General features: G+C 44.4%; 1 protein-coding gene across 1 annotated transcript in view; it reads right to left on the bottom strand.

Moving 5' to 3' along the window:
* Positions 1–3910, bottom strand: part of PDLIM4 (PDZ and LIM domain 4) — a 93010-nt gene extending 89100 nt beyond the window's left edge. Inside the window, exon 1 of the mRNA XM_090064564.1 lies at positions 3752–3910. Within this exon, the coding sequence (XP_089920690.1) occupies positions 3752–3844 (93 nt within the window). The 5' untranslated portion in view covers positions 3845–3910. The remainder of the gene's footprint in view (positions 1–3751) is intronic.
* Positions 3911–24048: the final 20138 nt, after the last annotated feature.

Raw genomic sequence — 24048 nt, 5'->3', positions numbered from 1 at the left:
TTTCGATCTGAGCCTTCGAGAGGCCGAGAAGCGATTACATATATATCTATAGATATAGATAGATTTTATTATGGAAAATCAGAGCTTCCCTTGCCCCCTTTGCTCACGAGGATGCAGGTCCAGCAGTGGCTGCCCCTTCCCCCACTGTTTTGTGACACTAAGCAGCCCTGATATGCTGGTGTCCTGCCCCTGCCCATACCATTGTCCCCTCACTTCCAAACCATAGCTCCCCCTATATCCTTGCCAGTACCTCTCACTCCCAACCCACAGGCCCCTGCCCTGCCCCCCGCCCCCCAGCCCTGCCAGAAGAGGCACACAGCTGCCTCCTGCAAACTCAAAGGATTCCAGTGGTGCAAGGGTGGGGGGCAGTCCTTTAGGGGCAGCAGGGGACTGTGTGGCTGAGCTGCTGTTGCCTATGCTCTTCGGGGCAGGGGTGGGGTGGCAGCCACATGAGATCAAGAAATGCTGCCCAGGTAGGGGACGGAGAGGGCTGTGTCCAGGTTGCATGGTGCAGCGTAGCATATGAGCCCCAGCCTGGAGGAGCAGTGCACCACTGGCACCCCTCCTCCTCCCTCCAGTCTGTACTGGGCTGGATTTGGTCTGCCTGTGCCCACACGAGCGGAAACCACTGCGGGCAGGGCAGAGACTGCCTAGAGCCCCTTGCTGTCCTCCAGCTGCCCAAAGCATGGCTCAGGCTACAGCCATGGTCAGCTTCATGTTGCTGTGCCGGTCCCCTCTACCACACCCCAGCCCCAGCCCACTGCACAGGACAGTGTGTGGTGCCCCAGCTGTTGCCTGTGCTTCTGGCCATGCAGCTCCACAACATCCCTGAAAGCCCATCCCTGCTCCCTTCCCCTGCTGGATGGGCGGAAACCTACAGGCAGGCCCTGCTGGCAACAACGCTGAGCTGGGCTTGCCAGTGACACTGAGCACTGCTCCAATTCCCCTGCTCCGCTGCAGCCCCAGCACCCAGACACCTCTCCCACACAGCCCCCCGGCCTGGACAGTCCCCAAGCCCTGGCCCTCCAACCCCCTTGTCCCATAGACTTACCTGTATCCAGGGCTGCTCCCACCACCCTGCCTGGCTGGATGCACACACATGTGGCACTCTGTGACTCCAACTGCCCTCTCCCCGCTCCCCTGAGCCCCAGAAAAACTCCTTACAGGCTGGAACGCTGCCAGCCTGCAAGGGGAAACCTGCAGTTTCCCACTTCTAAGGGGAAAATCTGAGATTTTCTCCTTTAAAAGGGAAAATCCGAGTTTTCCATAGGAAATGGAAAACCCAGATCCCACAGGGTTTGAAAACCCAAACAAACAAACGTAATTGAAACAGCTGATAACAAACAATAAAATAAATAAAACAATAAAACAATAAAACAAAACAAAACATGTAAAGCTTTGTAATTTTGAAGGCAGGGGTTACTGATTGCAAACTAAGTGGTTCTTAAAAACAACATCAAATCACCTCCCACAAAAAAGCCCAGACAAACAAGATCCATTTCCATAGCTATCTGTCAAACCCAGGGTACCCACTGATCCTCTTCTGCAGCACCTGCTACTAGTGAGGGAAAAGACAGCCCACATGCATGTAAAGGTGGGACCATCGCTTCTCCTCACTATGCCTATATGTCTCAGTACAACATTTACTACTGAGCACACAACCACATGAAAAAGATCCTGGCAAGACCAGAAGAGGGTCTATCCTGTAGGGGGTCAAAACTCTTGCAGCTCCCACCGATTTCAGTGTTGGTAACCCAGAGCACCATGAATCTTGCAGGACTGAGCTAAATAGGTGGCAAACTGAACAAGAATCACACTCAGGCCATCACATTGCTTACTTGCACACATTCTGTTTGTAAGGATTTCAGAATACGTGCATGAAAAATAGTTAGCAGTAGTATTTCAACAGTGATTTCTAAATACACCTGTGTGGGACTATACGTAAGTGTGTACTTGACTAGTGCGGGGCCCAACACACTGTCTTATCTTCTCAGTGAAAGATCTCATTACCGTTGCTTGCATTTTCCTTAGTAAGAGTTGGACCTAACCTCTGTGCCACTCCATCAGGAGCAGACCACAGGACAGTTCTTTTTGGGTAAAAACTTGAAACAAGAATTACATAATTGTTAATATCATGTGTCAAATGTATTAAAAATAATTAAAAAGAGGTTTCTTCTTTAAGATACTGAGCACAGTAGGATTTCCTGTGATTAGAAACTTTGATTTCACTTATACCAGTCCTACATGTTAATACTTTACAAACTTACCTTTAATAGTGACTTTGAAAGACAAAGAAGAGTTCAGAAATAAGGTTTTTTCCCCACTGATGCTATGCTCCTCAAACTGCCCCTAGCTATTTCCATTGCCACTGTTGACAACCATATTTTATATATTATTCTATTATTCAATTTAAAAATGTATTACATAGTTTACTAAAATATGCTAACTGAAGTAAAACTGCCCATGGGGAAAAGGAGACTAGAATACATAAGATAGTTAACATCCAACTGTGCTAATTCAAAAAAGGCTGCTTGACGTAATGCTAAATACAGAAGGAAAAAAATCCATTTGTAATGCTACTGTACATGTGTAGACAGCATCCCACATCAACCTCCTCATTGCAACAAAGAACAGCAACCCTCCTCGTCACAAAAAGAATAGCTTTATCATAATATTTAGCACAAATGCTCTTCCCAAATGAATTTGACTCAGAAGGCCAGACTTTTTATTACAGAAAATTAAACCCGACTTTTGGATAACAGCCAGGATGATGAATCGATTTGAGTTCAGCTATGCAACATATAATATTTCAGCCTGCAACACACGCGGGGTAAATTTTGGCCCCGACTCATATCCTTGAAAACCTATTTGAATAAACAGGCTTTGCAAGTGTAGCAGAGGGAGAAAGTTTGGCACAACGCAGCAAGTTTGCCAGCCAAGCTGTCCAAAGTCACTTTCTTTGTGCCTCCATCATGTGAATAAGGGAAGGCAAAGCTCTCCTCCCCTTATCAGGTGAAAACATCATACTGCTTTACTTTCTCAGACCTCAAACAAGGAACTAAATCATTAGGACCTGGCTTTAAAAAGAGAGAGAAAGAAGGTCCTGTAGCACCCTGGGTTCCCTTCAGATGCTTTCGGGGTGCTGCAGGATGCCCCCCAACATCAGCATGGTTTGGTGTGCAAATGAGTCACAAGGTAAACCCAATGATTACAAATCATGGTAAAAATATCATTAAATTTTTTTTTTGACCACTTTTAGTCCTATTGCAAAGAACCTAGAAAGATCACATTGCAAGGGGGGGGGTGTTGCATTGCGGCTCTGGGGGGGAGAGAAAAAAAGTCGCATTGCGTGGCTCTGGGGGGGAGAGAAAAAAAGTCGCACTGCGTGGCTACGGGGGGGAAGTCGCACTGCATGGCTATGGGGGGGTGGGGGGGAAGTCGCACTGCATGGCTATGGGGGGTGGGGGGGAAGTCGCACTGCATGGCTATGGGGAAAGTGTTTTTATATTTTTCCTCTAGGTAACAAACGAGTGAAAGCAAAGAGCTGGCTTTCGCTGATGGGTGGCTGGAGCCGGCGCGGGCTGACAGCCACTCGGGCAGACCTCGCAGCACCCCGCCACCGACGGCGGGAGGGTCTCGGGGCCGGCCCCACACGCGCCTGCACCCACGCAGCGCGGAGCCGGGCTCGCACGGGGCACCTGCCCGCCCCCCAGGGCTCCCCGTGCCTGAGGCGCGGGCGGAGGGGACTCACCCGCGAGATGGCGAGCGGGGCGCTGAAGTCCTTGCCGCCCACCAGGCGGAAGCCCCAGGGCGAGGGCCCGTGCAGCGCCACGGTGCGGGGCATGGCCGCGCTCCGGCCGCGCTCTGCCGGCTCCTGAGGCGCGCCCGGCGGCTCCTCATCCCGGCGCCGCCCCCCCGCGCGCCACGCCCCCGCCTCCCCCCGGGGGCGGGGCCCGGGACCGAGAAACCGGCGCGTCGTTTGCGGGGCACGAAAGCGGCGAACCCGAGGCCAGGTGCGGCCCCCACTGCCGCAAAGAAAGAGAAAAAGAAACCTCTCCAAGCGGGGTTGGGAAAGCCCGTTCCCTTTCCAGTCAAGGCCGGAATGAGAGGGCCCCTTTCCAAGAAAGACTGAGCAAAGGGCCCGGGGTTTACAGGAAAAGCCGAGCCACCCAACAGATGAGGGCTTCTGAGAGCTGCCAGGACGCTGCCACCACCGACGTGGGCGCCGCGCTGTCCGGGGGTCCGTCTCGGGTAGTGTGAAAAGAGTCGCCATCGCACTCAAACCGTGACCCCAGGTGGCCAAACTGCAGACGTTCGCGTTTGAAAATTGGGCCCCGAGTAACTTCACCGCGGTAGCTCTCCCTCACTTCTGTAGGAGTTCAGACTTTGTCGAGAACAGACACGCTGGACCGGGGGGACCGCGAACGCTGCGGGCGACCACGGCGCTGGCAGCGGCGGCGGGCGGCGAGTGCTGACCAGTGGGCGCAGCCAGCCGCAACCGTGGGCCGTGGCAAACCAGTATCGGTGGCACCTTTTTGCAGGGGTGCACCGCCGCGCGCGCATGCGCCCCCTGCATGTCACCAACAACTGGGAAAGTGCTCCTAGTGTACACATGCAGCTTATATCAGCAATGCTGGACTTTTACCCAGGTAGCTTATTCCTCCTGCACACATCAAGCCAGACAAGCTATGCCAGGAAAACTTCAGTTTTGCCAGTATGTTAGGGGCTTCTGTTAGCACCGTGATGCCCTCTCGTACCTCGTTCCTATATACCTGTAAATATATCAGATATCTGTTGAGTAGGCAAGGCATAGGCAAGACATATACTACACATACTATACTACAAGGCATTAACATCAATCAGAAAAATGTAGCCTGTCTGGGCTTTGAAGTTAATCCCTTGGTGAGGCAACAATATCATTTAATTCATACCTTTCCTGTTATTGCTGTTAGGTGACTAGAAGTGGTTTTCTGAAAGGCTGGGTTAGCATACAGAAATGCAACACTTAAGTGCAGGGATCTCTGCTCAGCGAAGGAAGAGACATGCACTTCTATGTCAAAAGAAATCTTAGATTTAGTAGCAAATACAACAACAACAAAAAAGAGGCTTCAAGTTTTCTTTATGCCAGGAATTTTCCACTGGCATTCGCTACGCCATTGTTAGTGTTGTGGTTTCTAAAATGCAAAGCGACCTCTGAGCAGCAGGCAGTGCATGCAACCGAACGTCAGAGAGAAGACAGAGCAGAGCAGTACTTCTAACCCAGGGGTGGGCAATTATTTTGGGTGGAGGGCTGCTTATCAAGTTCTGGCAAGCCTTCCAGGGCCGGCAATGCAAGAACACGGTCAGTAGGACTAACCGTGGACTATCCACAGATGCATCTCCAGCAGGTCCGAGGAGGTGATCCTCCCCCTCTGTGTGGCACTGGTCAGGCCGCAGCTGGAGTACTGCGTCCAGTTCTGGGCGCTGCACTTCAGGAGGGATGTGGACAACATGGAGAGGGTCCAGAGGAGGCTGCTGGCATGATTGGGGGCAGCAGGGCAGGCCCTACGAGGAGAGGCGACGGGACCTGAACCTGTTCAGCCTGCACAAGAGAAGGCTGAAGGGGGACCTGTGGCTGTTTGTAAACTTACTTGGGGGGACCAGAGGGGTTTGGGAGAGACCTTGTTCCCCCGAGCACCTCCCAGAGTAACAAGGAATAATGGCCATAATAGTTGCTAGGTTTAGACTAGACATCAGGAGACACTACTTCACAGGGCAGCTAGGATCTGGAACCAACTTCCAAGGGAAATGGTGATGGCTCCTACCCTGGGGGTCTTTAAGAGGAGGCTCAACGTTTACCTGGCTGGGGTCATTTGAGCCCAGTTTTCTCTCCTGCCCAGGGCAGGGGGTCGGACTAGAAGATCTAAGGTCCCTTCTGACCCTACATCTATGAACCTATGAAATAAGTGGTTAAAAATTCAACTATCCGCCCCATCAGGGTACAAATTTCAGAAGTTTGATTAGAAAACTGTTACCTGTGAGATACTTTCTCTTTGAGGCTAGATACTAAACCAGATTCACCCCTGGGATAATCCTGGATCTGTCATCCAAATTAACTAAAGTGGATTACTTAAACCATATAAATTTTCTGTCTGGAAACTCCCATTCAGAATTCAAATCACTTTCAAAAGTAGTTGAACAAAATAAACCCTTTTAAATTCTAAATAATTTAATGCAGTCTACCTTCTAGAAAAGTTAATTTGGCTTAAGTTTTCCTGATTGTCCTCATGTAGGCCAAATGTCAGAGAAATTGCATCAGGATTGAATTTGGCTCATTTCTTGCATTATTTCTAGGTATCTTCACCCCAGGAAGGAAAACATTAGCAAAAGGTCCCAAATGATCATTGGTTCTCTGTGCCCCTTGCTTGCTCTCTCACTCCTGATGAGAGTAATGGGAGTGGACTGAATGACTTAACTGTAGGTAGAACCAGGCCTTTCATATCCCTCATTTATCAGAAGTGTAACTTGAGAAAAAATAAGGAATTAAGTCCTTTTGAAAAGATGACTCTTTCTGCTTCTTGAATAGCAATCATCTGGGGATGAGATGGATGCAGCAGATGTAAGTGCATTTTCTCAGACATAAGCACAAATGATTAAAGTAGGATCTAACATGAAATTAATAATACACTTTTCCTGTTTATGACTCCTCCCTTTGCATATTGTACATAAAGCTTGCTGTGCACATAACATGTCGCATACACATCTATTATTTTCTGTAGAAGGAAAGATCAACATGCGTCTAAGCAACTATAACTAATGTCTTCCCCTTGAAATTTTCCTTCTGAAATCTTATCACCTCATTATTCCTTTTTGGAATATTCCATTCTGGTTCTCATTATCTGTCAGTTGCATGGACTGCTTCCTTCCTGAGTTATCATGTAGTCAAAAAGTAGGATATCTAACTTTAGGTTCTGTTTTTAAATATGCATTCAGGTTTTTTCCTTTGCTACCCCCATGGATCAAAGGGGGTTTTTTGTTTCTCAAAGTAAGGGTCAAGGAATGATCCTACACTGGCATTTGAAACCATTTGCCTTAGCTGAGAACTATTTAGCCAGAGTTGACAGCTATTATCAAAACGGGGAATTTGCTGTTCTACAAATAACCTTCCTGTATCTCAAACTGTTTTATCACCAATTTTATCTCAGTAGGTTTGGAAGTTAGCCATGAAGTCTGTAGCAAGAGATTTGGTCAGCAAACGAAATAAGATTTCCTGATTTTTTAATAACATCTTGGAGGAATGGTACTAAGATCACTTGATACATCCTGTTACAGCTGTTCTAGACTATTTAGATTTTTTCCTTTAGAGCTTTTCTTCCAGTTAAGATAGATGTTGAAACTGCTTTTCTCCTTATATAGCCAAAACCCATAGCATTAATAAGTTGATCTTATTGCATCTATCAAAGAAATCTCTGAAATGTTTAACTGAAGTTTGTTTAGTTTTCAGGGTTTGAGGTAGAACTCTGCTATTCAGTGGATTGTAGGTGAGAAACTAGTACTGTTGCTGAGTATTAAAAGCAATTTAGGAGCTTTATAGCGCATAAGAAAAGTTTGAATGCTTCACATTCTTCTTCTCCATGGTCAGGCTAGTATTTGCTTTGCAGCACAAGTACCTAGTAGGAATATGCCACTTGTAACCAGGGATGTACGGAGTCTGCTTTAGAAGTTTCTCTCCTCAGCCAACTATTTAATTCACTTTGTGCAAACAACAGATTTAGAAATGCCAATTCCATGCAATGTTGAAGAAACAGCCAAAGAAGATTAAACTATGAATCATTTGTTTCTGGCTAATTAAAAATACATTACATTTAAGGAGCAGGCCAGCTGAGACATGGGAAGTTGAAGTTCTGGTACTAACATATTCTCTGGTTGCTAGATTGTTAAATAATAAATGTAGTAAAGATTTCACTGAATGGTCTGGAAAAAATGCTAATTTTATAATTCAGTGCAGGGACTCAACTAAAAGGCCAGACCTGATAAAATAGAGGCAGTGTTTCTGCATAAATTGCCAACACTTAGTGTAAATTGAGAGGAAAGCTCCCCCCCCCGTCCCCAAGTCAATAGGATTAGCTGTAAAGTAGGTGAGGATAACTTCAGAATTGGGCCCTTTATTGCTACATAATAAGACAAGGTACAAGTATGTGTGTGTATATGAAAATTTCTCTGCTTTCCTATTTCCTCAGAAAAACCTTCTACTAAAAAGTCCCTTTTATAGTGGCATTCATAAAGTTCAGAGATATTTGTTATATTTATTTTACCCAATATTTCCAAATGAATCATTTTTCTGAAAGAGTTCCTACTGAGTTCCTATGTTTGCTAATATGGCAAACATAAAAAAAGAGAAAGAAACTCCAGTTAATGTTATCACTTGTGAATTAAAAAACTCCTATTGTTAACTTAGCGGGAAGAAAATATTTTTACAGTCTCCTCCAGCTCTTAATAACTGACATAAGTATGTGATCATTCCCTTTCAATAAAAGTGCTAATATTTTAAACTATTGTGTAAATTCAGTTACCTTCGAGGTGGTGCTTTGCTTACTGCATGTATATTTAATCTTTAAAAGAAGTTGGGAGTCTAGTGCAATTTTTTGCCTTAGAACTGTGAATAATTGTCTTGAGGCCATCTATAAACAGCTTATTGCATAGATTGGAAACTCAGAAGTAGTTTTAACCAGCCAAATAAATAATAAAATATTGCTTATCCTGACTATGTCTACATGTGCGCTTTAATGCAGTGTCCTATTCTACTGCACATTAAAGCAGCGCATAAAAAACTGCGCTAATACACTAATGTGTATGAGCTTGTGCTACTGTGCCTTAGCACAGCCTAATGTGCATTTATTTGGTACCTCATATTGGAGGTACTAAATTTACTGTACATTAGAAAAAGCACATTAATGCATGTGTAGACATACTCCCTGTCTAGCAAGAAGCATGCATCTCTCAGAAATTTATTTCTAATGCAATTGCTCCATTTTTCAGTTTCCAGTCCAGTATCTGTGAATATTCTTGAATATTTGTTTAAAAGTGGTTGTTTCCTTTGACATTTCTGACTGAACATTTTAACAGAAAGCGACACCCAGGAGGCTAAAATGAACTCCAAATTTCTATTTGAGTAAATGTTCCCAAGCAAGGCATTTGAACAGCTCTAGTGCTAACTTGAACATACATGCTCCTTGCCCTTCCAGTAGTCAGCACTCACATTTCTCAGAGCATGGCCTCTGTTCTTTTCTTACATTAATCATAACTCCGTGACAGTTTCAATTTACTTCTGCTTCCGCTGCCCAAGCCAGCAGCTTCTGGTGCCTCCTTAATTTCACTGGGAGCTTTCCCAGGCTTGCTTACAACAGATCCTTAAATGGCCTGACCATGCTTCTTTAACTAATAGTCTTTGTTTAAAGAGGAAAAAAACCCCAAAAAGAAAAGCCTATAAAAATATTGTCAATTCAGTTTTGAATCTCATTATTTGGATTAAAAGTCCAGGAATATCTGAGTCCCGTGATGGATTTAACTGCAGGGTTAAAAAGGATTACTATGTTTACAGCCTTTGGTAAATGTCTCAGGTCTGAGCTAGTATTTTGGCTTTTGAAAGGTCTTTGGAACATCCCCAAATGTTGGCAGTAATCACTGTAAATTGTATTTAGTTCATTTATCTGTCTAAATCTTGAATAAAATGCTTACCATACACATTAGTACAAAATCAGGTATCACAAAGAGGTAATTGGGCTGTTAGAATTTCTTGTCTTGCCAACAGTAGAACTGAGAGATGAAGCTGAATGCTAGTAGCTTTTTAGGATAATTACAGAAAAATCTGTGTGCAAAAATATCATCCCAGATCACCAGTTCTTTAGGTTCTTATAGAAGAAGTGCTGCAGAACCCAAGTGTTTCACACTAATAACTAAGAGACTCATCATGCATTACTGAATGTGGTTTATGTGAACAGCAGAGCCAAGCCAATACAGACCAAGATTAATTGTAGTCATTCATTTTTACAGCTGTAAATGGTTACACTTATCTATTAAGTCATTTATCATATTATATCATAGTCTTACCTCAGTGAGTAGGAGCCCCAGTAATGATTAAAGGGTCCTTGGTGGTAGGTGGTTTATCAATTTAAAGCAAAAATTTATAAACAGAGCAGAGCAGAGCAGGGGCGCATTGGGGCCCTGGGTCCAGCCCCCACCCCCCACTTGCGCCCTGCCCTGGAGTCACGGGTTCCTTCCATCCCTGACCGGTGCAGCGGGAGCAGCAATGGGAGCAGATGCACTGCCCCCTAGGCCCGGAGTTGCCCCTGCCCACAGGTCCATGCTGCAGTTGGTGCCAGGGGTGTGGAGCCACAGCCTGCCGGGCACTTGTGGCATGGACCGAGCTCCAGGGGCTGCTCCTCACCCCACTTTGGCTCAGTCTGGCTGCAGCAGCACCTGGCAGCCATGGTCCGCTGCATCAAGGACTGAGCGCCAGGGGCTGCCCCAATCCGGCTGCAGTGGCGCTTGGCTTGGCCCAACTACCAGTTTCACCTGCCCTGGCGCAGGGCTTCATCAAGCAGTTACTCAAGTCTGCTCCGAAGCAGCAGATCTCCGGTGCATCACAGGACAAAAAGGTACATGTATAAATACCCTGAATGCCCAGAGCAGCTCTACCAGATGCCAGGACCTAGCCTTATTTTATGTGGTGTTTGGTGGCCTGTCATTAAATTTAAATTTTCTGAATGATGTGAGAGGCAAAAATGGACACTGCTCTTTTTCTATACAAATTTAATTTCTGTGTATACAGAATTGCTGTGTGATTGATGAATCATAGTTAGAAAAAGACCTAGAAGAAATATTGGCACAGTATTGAAAGCAGAAGATGTGATTACACCCATGATCTGTTTTTCCTGTAGTGCTAATTGTTCTCATTATGAGATTAAACTAATTGATTTCCTATCAAAAGCAGTGGTGCGGAGAACAAAGTAAGAAACTCTGGCATGACATGAGTCAGTCCGTTGACAATTTAATTTAAACATTGATCTTGTTTTCCGGGTTGTTGTGTTTTTTTTCCCCTTTTGTGATCAATGCAGATGGCGGTTAGTATATTTTGCAAACAAGCGTGCTGAATTTTTTTCTTGTTTTACAGCAAACCAACAGCTATTGTACATGCTCTGGGTAGAATGCTCCTAGATAGGCTGTGAGAGCTTAACCTTTTGGATAAGTTCTTATCATCTTGTATATGTTGATAGTAATGCTTCCTTTTTGGGTTTTGTACAGCTACAGAATGCAGACAACTGGAGGAGATTAAGCTGAGCCTTCTTAATTTATGCAGGTCGAGGAAAGTTTGGCTTTTATCCTTGGAGATAAGTACAGCAAACGAGCTGTTCTTAAAAGGCTGAGCTCTGCAGATGCCATAATTGAAATATCAGTAATATCAAAAAGTTTATGAAGTAGATTTTACAGGGTGTTCTTAACTCAATCCATCATTTGCAGCTGTCTTAAATCAACGGAGTCCTTTGTCCCCGGGAGGCAAAGGGATACATTGCCTTCATCCCTTTCAGGCCAGGAGAACCTGATGATGAGCCTGATTCACCACTGCCCAGCCACGTAGCAAATAGTCACATAATTAGCAGGAAATACTACCACTGACCTAAAGGCATGGATACACAAACACGGTCCATGCAGGAAAGGAATGTACAGTGTCAGCTGCTCTGGGCAGTTGCCTTTGTGCATCTTCTTATCCCTGTGATATGTGGAAGATAATTGGTGGCAGCTTCCCCCTCTTTTACTGGGAGGTAAGCTACCCAGGCTAGTTCATTTCCTACAGAGGTAAGAGCATGCCCAAGGGCAGTTATCATAGAGCAGCTGATGCACTGTGAAGTCTTGCCCTCCTTTATCTTCTGGTACTTGGCTTGCACACCGATGCCAATAGTAGTATCTTGCACTCCCTTTGCACAAATCTGCATGGCTAACCACTGTATGCAGGTGGCAGTGGTGACTTAGGTTGATTGGGTTCTGTTGGATGGCAGGAGATGAAAGCTGATGTGGAGCAGGTGAAGTGTTGTAAAGTTGCGCCCCTTTTTGGATTACATTCACCTGCTTGTGTGCCCTTACACAGGGGGTGAGAACAGAATTCACCCCATGTAGCCTAGTTCCCTAATGCTTAGGGTCAGAAGGGACCTAAACAGATCATCAGGTCCAACACCCTGCCCCAGGCAGGAATGAGTGCCAGGGTCATAACACCCCAGCCAAATATCTACCCAGCCTCCTCTTGAAGACCCCCAAGGTAGGAGACAGTACCTCATTTGGGAGCCTAGTCCAGAGCCTGGCAGCCCTAACCATGAAGTAATGCCTCCTGATGTCCAGCCTGAACCTGCTTTCTAACAATCTGTGGCCGTTATTCCTAGTAACCCCAGGTGGTGTTACCTGCTAATGTTGTTTGCCAATTATCATGTGGATTGTGTTTGATTAATTTGGTCTCTGTCTGTCTTTACGAAACACTCATACTGCTTGTTTTCCCCATTATTCCAGACCTATGCTTAGGCTGTGAATCATGACAAACGATGTTGCTTTTTTCAGGTTTTGTAAATTGGGTGATATCATCCACTGCCAGCTACATGGAGGATATGAAACATTTTTCACAAGTGATATCAAATTTGAAAAACTTGGAAAAAAAAAAGGAAATGAACTTTCCCATAATGTCAGGTATCCAGGTTGCAGCTGTATAGGTCTAGAGGAAAAAGCAATCAGGGCTTGTGGACAGAGGTGATATCTTTTATTAGACCAAGAAGATTTTTGCAAGCAGAAAACAACTCTGACCACCTGAAACCGAATATCCTGCTCCTGCCTTTGTATAAAGTAATTTGCTTCATCACAGCTTCATGAGAGAGCTGAGACCCCTTACCAGATAAGAACTGCTGCCCAAAGGGTTTTTCCATCCATTGACTCTTCTGTGAAATCCTATGAAATATGAACTTTCATTTCTACCCAGGAGAACTTTTACAATCTTTCCTCTGATGCCTGATGAAGGGTGTTCGTGCCTGAAAACTTGCAATTAAAGGATGTTTTTGCAAAAATCTTGTTGGTCTAATAAAAGATATCGCCTGTGTCCAAGAGCCCCGATTGGCTTTCCCATTATAATTCCATATCTCTTCTGAATTTGATTGTTGAATGATAAAAAGCAGTTCTATCACAATAAAAAATAGTTGTATTTCTGATGCTGCAGGCTCCATCAAACAGAATTTTGAGCCCTAATAATTATTTTCAAATTTAATAAGAATCTCATAAAATCTTCGACCAAAGATGAAATTCAGGCAAAAAATACTATGGGAGGGTTATTGTATTGTTGAGCAATGGATACCTTTCTTATTAATGGCATAGCCCGCTTAACATTAAATAGTATTATCAGGTAAATTGGATTATAAATGCGAACGACTGGCCAGGCAAGGGAATCAAAGCTCAAAGTTAAAAAAAAAAAAAAAAAAAAGTTTTCAAAGCACTGTCTGAGTAAAAATAAAATTAAAGAACAGAAGGCATAATCATGTCCTCCTTGGAGAAGGAAAAACTCCCATGTAAAAGAACAGGGGTTCAGTAAAGAAAGCAAGGGTGGCCCTCAAAACTACCCACTATTCATTTTACTGTGGATGAATGGGACTGTATGCTGTTCGTGGTTTATTTTAAATTTTACTTCATTTAAAACTAAAGATTACTTTTGTAACATCAGATTCTTAGCCCTGCCTGGGAACTGAACACCAAACTTTCAATGCGTTTACGAAGCTGAGCGCATCGTATAAATCCTCCAAATACAACATTCACTTCTGTGGCTTCTGCTTTCAATAACAGCTAAAAGAACATCCCGCTGAGCCTGCTATCCAGGCTATTTTGTATATATGAAAAGATGAGCTGTTTCAACAGTATCTGTGATATATCAGGCACAAGCAGGATTTCCTTTAGTGTTAAGCAGGTGGATCTTTTTGCTTTAATAATCTCTACTTTGTATGTGTGTGTGTATGTGTATGTATATGTATGTATGTATGTGTGTGTGTGTGTATATATATATGAGTTTCTCTGCAGGTAGTTTATATTTTTATAATGTTTTGGTCTCGATAGCTCACAGGATATTTTCCAGTAGTTATATCTTTTGGAGCAGCAAAAGTAGGGTAGTTTTAGCTGTACTTTCACAAAGATCTGTATCCCTGTTAAGTCCAGCAGTTCCAGTGCCTTCTCTTAGGTTGCCTCTAGTATTGTTGAATGTCATAAAATATCACTTCCTCATTACAATTCGCACCCTTTTGTGACCAAATGCCAGATTATCTGCACAGAGTATTTGAAATACACTGAAGGACTCAATCAGAGAGATTTGCTGTCGTAGAAATAAACGTGCATTTTGAAGTAGCTGATTCTTAGGTAAATTATACCACATAAATGATCAAATATAGCCAAGTGTACCTATGTTTCTAGGCAAAAAAAATTTTTCATCAAGGGGACATGTAAATGGGTTAAATGTCTCAGAATAAGTTTCAATGTTGGCCTACTTTGCCCAAAGAAAAGCTTAACTTCATAAGTTTATATTAGTGCCTTAGTATCTATATATTTGAATATTTTCCAGAATTTCTACATTTTGGCTTACTCAAAAGGATGTGGTCCTGCTAAGCAGAGGTATTGGAGGTCAGTCTACATGCTACACTGTGCAGAGAAGATTTAATGAAATTTCTGCCTGGCACTGCCTATCAGTTTCTCATTTTCATACTTGCAAAATTAATTCAGACTTACAAACAAGCCCATCCCTGTCTATAGCAACCAGACACTGGGGTTCTGACATTTTCAGACTTTGGGTTGGCTGAGTGATGTCATTTGAGGGACAGATTTGGTCGTGAGTTTGTTACTATGCAGGGTTTTATGCATTTACACATTAGCAACAAAAAAACCTCTCTGCCAGACAACATGCTGATTCTGGTTAGTGATTAATGGAGAATGAGGTGGAAACCTTTGACCATTCTGTAGTGTTCATAACACAAATCCCACCCCCAGAATTGGTACTCATGCTGAAGCCTTAGCAGAGTGTCCAGCAAATGAGTTGTCCCCTCATCTATGGACATGGACAGAATTAAATACAGTTTCTCATATGGGGCTGTTCTATTTAGGAGGAGGATTATAGCCTGTCCTGTTAGAGGGAAAGGATGGTCTATTGATTAAGGTGTGAGCTGGGAATGCAGAACCCTGAATTTGGAGAAAGGGTGACACCTGCAGCCAGTCTAAGAGACACTGCATTGAATGAGCTGGCTGCAAAAGAATAGGCGGCTAGAAACCTAAAGAGTATGAGGGCCTGTCACAGAGTGGGATTCATAGATGCCAGGGGCTGGAAGGGGTTTCTTGAGATCATCAGGTCCAGCCCAACTGCGCTTGGGCAGGAAAGACTGCTGAGGTTAGACAACCCCAGCGAGATGGGCCTCAAGATGTTTTTAAAGATATCCAGAGTAGGTGATTATACCACTTCGAGGGAGAACCTATTCCAGGCCCTGAACACTCAAGTTGTAAAGAAGTTTTTCCTTGTGTCTAACCTCAAGCAATCTTCTAGCAATTTATCACCATTAGTCCTAGTCTTCCCCTGGGGAGCCCTGGTGAACAGATATTCTCCCAGTCCCTGATATGCCGCCTTTACATATTGATAGGCTAAGTCCCCTCTGAGTCTTCTCTTCTCCAGGCTGAACAGACCCATGTCTCTCAGCCTCTCATCATATAGCCTACTTTCCATACCTCTAACCATATTCCTTTGGACTCTCTCAAGCCTCTCCACAAACTTCCTGAAGTGTGGTGCCCAGAACTGAATGCAGTACTCCAGCTGTGGCCTCACCAAGGCTGAATAAAGTGGGAGGATGACATCTTTAGTCTTGTTTGAGATGCATCGGTAGATGCTGCCAGTGTTTTGTTTGCTGGCTACAGCATCTCTTTGGTGGCTCATGTTCATTCTATGATCTATTTATCAAGACCACCAGGTCTCTGTCAGTTGTGATAGTGAGTGTAGCACTGCTGAGTCTGTAAGGTGTTGCGGGTTGTTTCTCCCTAGATGGAGCACCTTTACACTTCTCAGTGTTGAACATCATCAGGTTATGATCTGCCCACCTTGGGAGCCTGTTCAGGTTGGCCTGTACCCCAGCCTATCCTCCAGCGTGACCGCAGTCCCCCATTATTTGGAGTTATCTGCAAACTTTGCCAACAGTTTTTAACACCTGAGTCCAAATCATTAATGAATATGTTTAAAAAGTACTGGTCTGAGTATTGAACCCTGATGGACACCACTGGTCACCATGTGCCATGTTGACTCAGTTCCATCTATTATTACTCTCTGGGCCCTGCATTGGGGCCACTTCCCTAGCCACCGGATCATTGGATTATCTAGACCGCAGTTCTCAAATTTTACCATGAGCATGTTGTGGGAGACAAAGTCAAAGGCTTTTTTGAAGTCCAAGTATATGATGTCAACTTTATCTCTTGTCAAGAAGACAGACCAATCGGGATCCTGGGGCAGCCTCCCTTTGTAGAATTAACCAAGTCCATCAAGCTGTGGCAGGCGGGGAGAAAGTGGGGAGGAATCCAAGAGCCAAAGCTGAGCAGGTGCTGTAAGGACACCAGGACGTGGCCCCTGGAGTCTCAGACCTGTTATAGGGATATTCTTACTTCCCCAACTCACAGAGTATTATGAGGACACATCCATTAAATGACTGCAGGGTGCTCAGATGTAATGGTAATAGATATCACATATCCATGGTAGATAGCCATCTTGCCTGTAGTTTGCCATTTTGAATCAAGCCCAGGTTGTTCTCACCCTCGGATGGCTATTTGTTAGCATGCAAAATGAGTTTGGAGCTGTCATTCCCAATGGACTATTGCCTATAGCACTAAAGTCACCATAGTTGATACTACCTGATGTTCTTGTTGGAAGTCTATTAAGTGTCTGATCCAAACCTTGATACAGTTAGTGCAGGAGTGGACAAAATATGGATGGGCTGGATCTTGTGGCCCATCAAGGGATTTTGTCCACCCTGAGGTAACTCTCTTGGCCCCACCTAGCCCAGGCACAGGAGGAAACCCATGCTGTGATGCATGCAACCGGTCCCACCATACCTGGGTGCTCAGCAGGGCTCAGGTGATGTGGCAGCTAGAGTTGCTTCCTAGCAGTGGTGTTTCCTTCCAGCGGCCGCTGCCAGTTGCTGCTGCTGGACCCAGCCCCATTGCCTGGGCACCCTGGCCTGTCTGCCTGGCTCCCACTGGATGGAGTGGGTGGGCAGATGAGGTCTCCATGAAGACTAGCCTGGGACCCATGTTCGAAGCCACGTGTGTTTGGGTTGGGGGTGGGATGGGCAGCCATGGCCAGGATAAGGGTCACAGGATGGTGGCAGTGGGGGGCCATGGCCTGGGGCAGAGCCATGATCCACTCCCTGAATGCCCCTGTATTGGGCAGTGATTCTGTGTGCAGGGAGTGGATCATGGCTTTGCCCTGGGTCGCATGTCATCACTGTCCTAAGATCCCACTCCTAGCCACCTGTCTGAATGCTATGCCCAGATCACCCATTGCCCCATCCTATGTGCCCTGCCCATGTGGGTCCTGGGTCGGTCTCTGTGGAGACCCTGGGATCACTGGCAGTGGCATCACAGGGCCAGGGCCTAGGCCAGAGCCATGATCTACTTCCCACACACTCCGGGCTGTGGAACTGGCACCTGTCACGGGGCAAGTGGAGAATGGATCGTGGCTCTGCTCTGGGGCCTGGCCCTGTGTTGTCACCACCCAGTGATGTTTTGGCCCTATCCCTGCCTGTCTCTCCTGCTCCCAGATGCTGCACCCTGCCTGCCTAGCCAAGTGGAGTGAAATACCACTTAGGGCGTTTTGGTGAGCTGCTGGGGGAGAGCAGGGGGTGCTGACCTTGCATAGGGTGGTGTGACCTAGCCCAGAACAGCTCACCAAAACTCTCTAAGTGGCTCTCCAGCCCAAGTAATTGCCATTTTCCCTCCCCCCCCCCGCCGAAGTTAATGGAAAGACTCTTAGTTTCCCCAATATGGCAAATCAGACCCAATAAATACCCTTTGTGTCTAGAAAAAAGTAAACCTGAAGAGGCTAAACCATCTTCTCACTGCATGCAGAGCTGAGGCACATTTGGTGCCCAAATCCATTTCCATGAATAAACAGAGATGAGTTCAGCTTCCTCGGTAGCTAGTTCACAGCAGTAAAGTCTGATTAAAAGCTAAACTGAAACTAAATTTAAAAAATACACAGTGCTCTGGATTAGCAGAAAAGAAAAGCAGAGCTAAAGTATCTTTAATGTAGTGAATTGATGTACTGTTGGGTTTCTTTGCTAGTATATTTCTGTGTTTGTCTTCCCTGACTTAATTTTAAAACTAAAAGAAACTTCATGATGCATGTATAGGCCATGAAAAGGATAACCTGGTTAGCATATGCAAGGTGTGAATTGTTCATAAATGGTTAGAACACACAGCATTCTCTCTGTATTATAGTAAAAGGGCAAGTTAAGCAGTGGAAACCTGTCTAAAATGTTTATATGATTTCTTACTGGAGGCTATGGAGGAAAAGCATGGGTTTATTCAGCTGTAACTTTATTCCCTGATGTCCAATACAAGTCTCAATATCTTTAAAATTTTTATATGTTTGTGCATACATATTTCCTGAAAGTAGAACACACCAAATGAAATCTTTTTAAAACAAGACCAGAGACTCAGGAATCTTAAAAATATAAGCAATACTTTTTTATTAAGTGCGCAAAAAAATTATAAAGTCATTGCCTGTGCTCATACTTAGTACAGTCTCCCAGCCTACAAGTATGATTTCATAAAGGGCCTGCTGGAATGTAATATATCAACCTCCTTAAACAGACATATCCTGTTTCTTTTGTTTCCTTGTCTGTTTTTGCAGAGACTGTTGCTACAACACCATCCAATGCTGGTCTCTGCACTCAGTTGTTGATCTCCATGCTAGTACTGCCTGCTTCTAGTCTTGCACTTGACTCTTTATAGTGTCTGCCTGTTTGTACTGCATGGTCCCTCTTCCCCCATGCTTGGGGAAGTATGAAAAGAAACCACATTTTTCTTCAGATCAGTTCAAATATATCACCACCATTCTCATTCCTATGGTGTCACTGGGTTCTTACTGTCTAATAATAATCCACAGACTTTGTCAGTACATTTGACTCTATCTGTCCCATAGCTTTATGATATCTACTGTAATGTATTTCTTGAAGAAACATGCTCAGCACAAACGTGCATTCTTTTCTTCCATTTCCCTCCCCCCAGTTTGAAACATGAAGTTATTCAATACTGAAAAACCAAATCTAGGAACAAAAAGCTTGTTTCCCTCCCCCCCCCCCCCCCCCGTGCTCATTGTCATGTATCCAACATTTATTGGAGCACAAAGGTAAAGGAAGTGAAGAGGAAGAGTGGTTGCATCATATTCATAACCATCCTCACTAGGCCAAAGTTTGTTGTAACTGGACAGCCTATTTTGATTATTGGAGCTACACAGGAGGCTCTCTGGGCAGAATTTGTCCCACTGTCAAATGGCTGCAAAAGCGGCCCCACAATTAACAAGGTTTCCAAGGATATGTGGATTCCTGTGTATTATGCAGAATTGTGTCTAATGCCATTATGAGCTTGACTCCAAGTCTGTTGAAGGCTCCCATTGGTCGTGGTAGGGAATGCTATTTTCACAAGCTGTTTAAAGCATTATTTATTCTGAACACAAATCAAATGTTAGAATGATCAGAGCTTCTACCCAACATAGTCAGATCACTTCTTTCACTTTTAACATACAGGGCACTCCTTGTCTTGCGACTGGGGGTATATCCACCCTACGTTGGATGTGCTAGGGAGTACTTTTGCATAAATACACCCCACTCATTTGCTCCTGGTCTGTGCCCATCAAAAGCTGACTGAAGGTCATGTATCCTCTTTGAGTGATTTTGGGCAAGCCCAGCACTGCTGCCTGTGCTCATGACAAGACTGATAGTGGTGCCGGGTGCCATCTGGTGTGCACACCCCAAATATTAGGTCAATGACACTTTGGAGCAGGTGGTAGGGACATTTCACAGCAGGGCTCTTCAGCATGCTCCAACACAGTATGGATGTTTCTTTAGAATTTCTCTTTTTTTCTTTATTATTTCTCTTTATCGTGACTTCTCCAGTAGGAGATAAAAGATGCAATTGGACTCATGGGGGGAAAAAAGCATGTGACAGAAGAACCAAGATTGTTCCTGAGCAGGCTGTCTAATGACATTTGAAACCTAAACTCTAAAACAAATGCAGAACAAAGAACAAATTCTCTGAACACTTATGTAAGTTTCAGACACAATATTACATGTATATTCTGCATTTAATTAGTCATTATCTGTTATTATTAGAATAACAGAAGCCCATACTTTTCTATAGCTTAAGCATTTCTCTTAAAATATCTCCTTGAGTATTTTAATCTGTTTTTACACATCTGGGGCATAGAAAGGTAAAGTTTTCTCCCTTAGAGAGACATGAGGTATGTGGTCAGAGTAGAACCCAGATCACTTGACTTGCACCTCTACACTTCAAACAAAAGACCAAATGTCCTAGAAACTAACTCGGAAATGAAGGCACTGGTAATTTATTTGAGAAGTTTGTTAAAAAAAAAAGAGAAAAAAGACCTTTTCTGTGAACACTGCTACTTGCAGAAGAACCCAAAGAATTGTATTGCAACCTAAGTATCTCATGTAGTCATGTTGGGATACAATAGCAGTTGGTTGTCAAAGAAACTGGCAATTTTATAGAGGTTTCTGAAAGCAAGGTAAGGTGTTAGAAGACCAAGCAAGCACTAGTAATTTTGTCTCAAAATGCTAAGCAAGAATGAGTTGTTCAGAGTTAATATGTTTCTGTTTGGCTTTATAGTTGTTCTAGAGATCATGTTACTGTTCCTAAGATGCATCCATGCCAGCTTATCATTGACCATGCCAATTAACTGTCTTTTGAGTTGATTGATCCCATGATACTGCAATATTGCCTGTGTTGCACTGGACCAACACATCGTTCTGCAATTTCCTGTTTTTTTGGAGGTCCAGAGGCCTCCTTGTCATTTTTCAGGCCACTCCAGTAAACTGTCATTATTTCTGTGAACCACTTAAGTTTTATAACTGTTTTTATAGTGATTGATGTAGCTACACTGAACAAGTGGATGCAAATATTTGACACAGCTTAGTATTTGTTTCTTCATTTTCATGGATTTAAAGTCAGTTGTGCCTGTTTAGAACGTCTCAGGAGTGAAGTGAATTGTTTAAACATATGTTCAAGGAAGTTTTTCAGTTTATTGATCCCAAGGTAACAGCTGTGCTTTTAGAGAACTTCTCTAGGTCAGTGCACTGTTGTTGCTTTAAACGAGAGTGAAAACAATCCATGACAGTATATGTATCTTTTATTTTACAAATAACGTGAAATCTCTGGGAATTATACACAGAAACATACCATGGTATAAGACCCATCTGCTCACCTGAATAGGGGTTTTCTACATAAGGGCTTAGCAATTGTGCTAGCATTCTTCTCCAATACACCCGTCGGGAGGCACAGCTGGGATTTAATCATGGTATTCATGTTAATCTAATCTTGTGACACCTACATAGGGTAGAACAATCCTATAGATGTTGCATGAATTCTGTACCTTGGAAGCCAAGCCACTAAATGGCCCTTACTGGCAGACGCACCAAATTTCACCTCCCTTCTCAGAATGGCTGCATCCACATGAGCATGGATGTTTGTTTCTCCAGGCACAGCTAGCAGCGGGACACCTTGTGCTGCCACTAGTTGTCCCTGGGGGATGCCTTACCCCGAATAGGGTGGTGGTGGGGCTGCAGCAGTGGTGCTTCTGCCACTTGGAGCCTGGCCGGCAGCCGGAGCATGGCTCTGGGTGGCCAGGCTCCAATTTTGAGCAGCGCGCGCTGCCCCAGAGTGTGCCGTTTTGCTTGCTTTTTTTTTTGGGGGGGGGGGGGGTGTTGAGCTGTTTTTTGTTTTTTTTTACCTCTGGATTTCCCTGGGGTCAAACCCCCATCCTGGCACTGCTCCCTTGCGGCACAGAGAACAGCTGAACATGCAGTATGTGGCACTGTGGACATGTGTGCCGCACCACATGCCAGACAGCTGGGCTCGTCTGGATGCTGGCAATCGGTTTTCAGTCGCGTGCCAGCTAAATGAGCAAAGGAAGTAGTAGAAGTCATATTGCTTAACATATAAAACTGATCTTGGTAAAGAAACTGGAGCACATTGTATTGGGGAAAGCGGGGAGAGCCTTCACTTCTGGTAGAAAGGGCTATGTGATGTATCTGGTCTCTTCTGTGTTTCTATGACTATCTGAAGATAGAGCTCATGGGTGAGCAGCACTTGTGCTTTTTTCCAAGTGAATTGTTGTAGCGTGTGTTTTCCTGAACATGTTTAAAAACACTTGTGGAAGGGGGTATTCTTAGAGCATGAACCAGACTTTACCTCTGTAATAGTGTTGGACACCTTTCTAATCATCTTTCTCAGGAAAGAGACCCATCTAGGGTGGGTGGCCCTAGGGTGATCTGATCAGGAAAGCCAAAGCTTTGTTGTAGGGAACATTATGGAGGGAGGCTTTTCACTACTGAATGGCACCCAAGCTGTGCAGCAGTTGGGACACAGAAGCCCAAACAAGCCACAAAAGCCTGATGCTGGGCTGAGCTGAACTTGTGCTGATTTATCTCCATTTATGGAGTTATTTTATGTCAGCCTGAATATTGCATTACTTTTTGTCTGCTTCACTTAAGACAAAATATTTGATGACCTAAACAAGTAACTGAATCCATTTTAAACTCCAAATTACCCGCTAGTGGTGGGCTAATGGTTACTTTTGGAAAACGGCTCATTATGTAACCTTCTTGCCGGGAGAGTAATCAACAGGATAGACCGTCCTTTGCCATAAACCAGACTCTGCCAAAGTCTGTGAATGTCTGTGGCTTGTTTTTTCACTGGCTGTAGAGTCTGTCCTGATTTTTGTTGTTGTTGTTTTTATCATATTGGGGTGACTTGGATCCTTTTGGATATAGAGCTGATGTTAACTCCCTTTCTGAAAGCAGCTATGATACTTTTAAGAAGATAAAGGGTCTTGATTTCACAGACACACACATGCCTTCAGGACTGGATGTCTTGGAGTACTTGGGAGTAGGATATAGAGATTGTCCCCAATTATATTCTGGCAAACTTAATTATAATCTAATTGTCCTCTGAAGTCTTTTTGGCCTAGTGCAGGCGTGTCAGGATTATGGCCCACAGATTGGAGCTATCCTGTGAAGCCCAGTCATGTGAACTGAGAGGCTGGTAGAGGGACATTCAGGAGTGGGGTCTGCTATAGAAATTTGGGGCACAAAAACTCACTGGGCATGCATGTTGGTGGTAAGGGGCAAACAACAGCTGTGTTTAACCCCTGCCACTCACTCCACCACTGCATCCAGACCTAGTCTGTAAAAAGCCTTGGGGTCCAGATCTAGCTTGGAGGGGTAGGGTGAGTTTGGCTCCCCTGAAGTCATGAATTCCTGGCGTTATTTCTTGAGACACCGAGGTGGGCAAACATCTATATCACAACAACAAATTCCACCTGAATGGGGACAATTTCAGCAGACAGACTGAGAAGTAAAGAAGGTACAGAGACCGCGCTGATATGGGTAAGCACTCTTCCTTTGCTACTCAGACTCCCGCCTGCCCTGTGGAAAGTAGCAGCGCACAGTCTTCAGTTCAAACTCTGAGCTGTTCTGCAGGATATGTATGTCCTGTTAGCTGTCTCTCATAAATGTGTCCTGTGCTACAAGTTTTAAGCAGATCCTCTCTTCTCCTAACCTTTATCATATAAAGCTGCAATGGGCCCTTATCTCTGAAGATTTGTATGTAATGAATTGTAAGACACTCTTTTCCCCCCCCCCCCTTCTGTGCAGGCAAGTTACTTTGGATAGATGTGATATGTGATATCTTTTATTAGACCAAATAGTTGGAAAAAAGTTCTTCGCAAGCTTT

Source organism: Crocodylus siamensis, chromosome 10 (genome assembly GCF_052110815.1).
Source record: "Crocodylus siamensis isolate JL-2025a chromosome 10, ASM5211081v1, whole genome shotgun sequence".
Taxonomy (NCBI): domain Eukaryota; kingdom Metazoa; phylum Chordata; order Crocodylia; family Crocodylidae; genus Crocodylus; species Crocodylus siamensis.
Note: the sequence above shows the minus strand (reverse complement) of the source record. Positions and strands in the feature narration are given on the sequence as shown.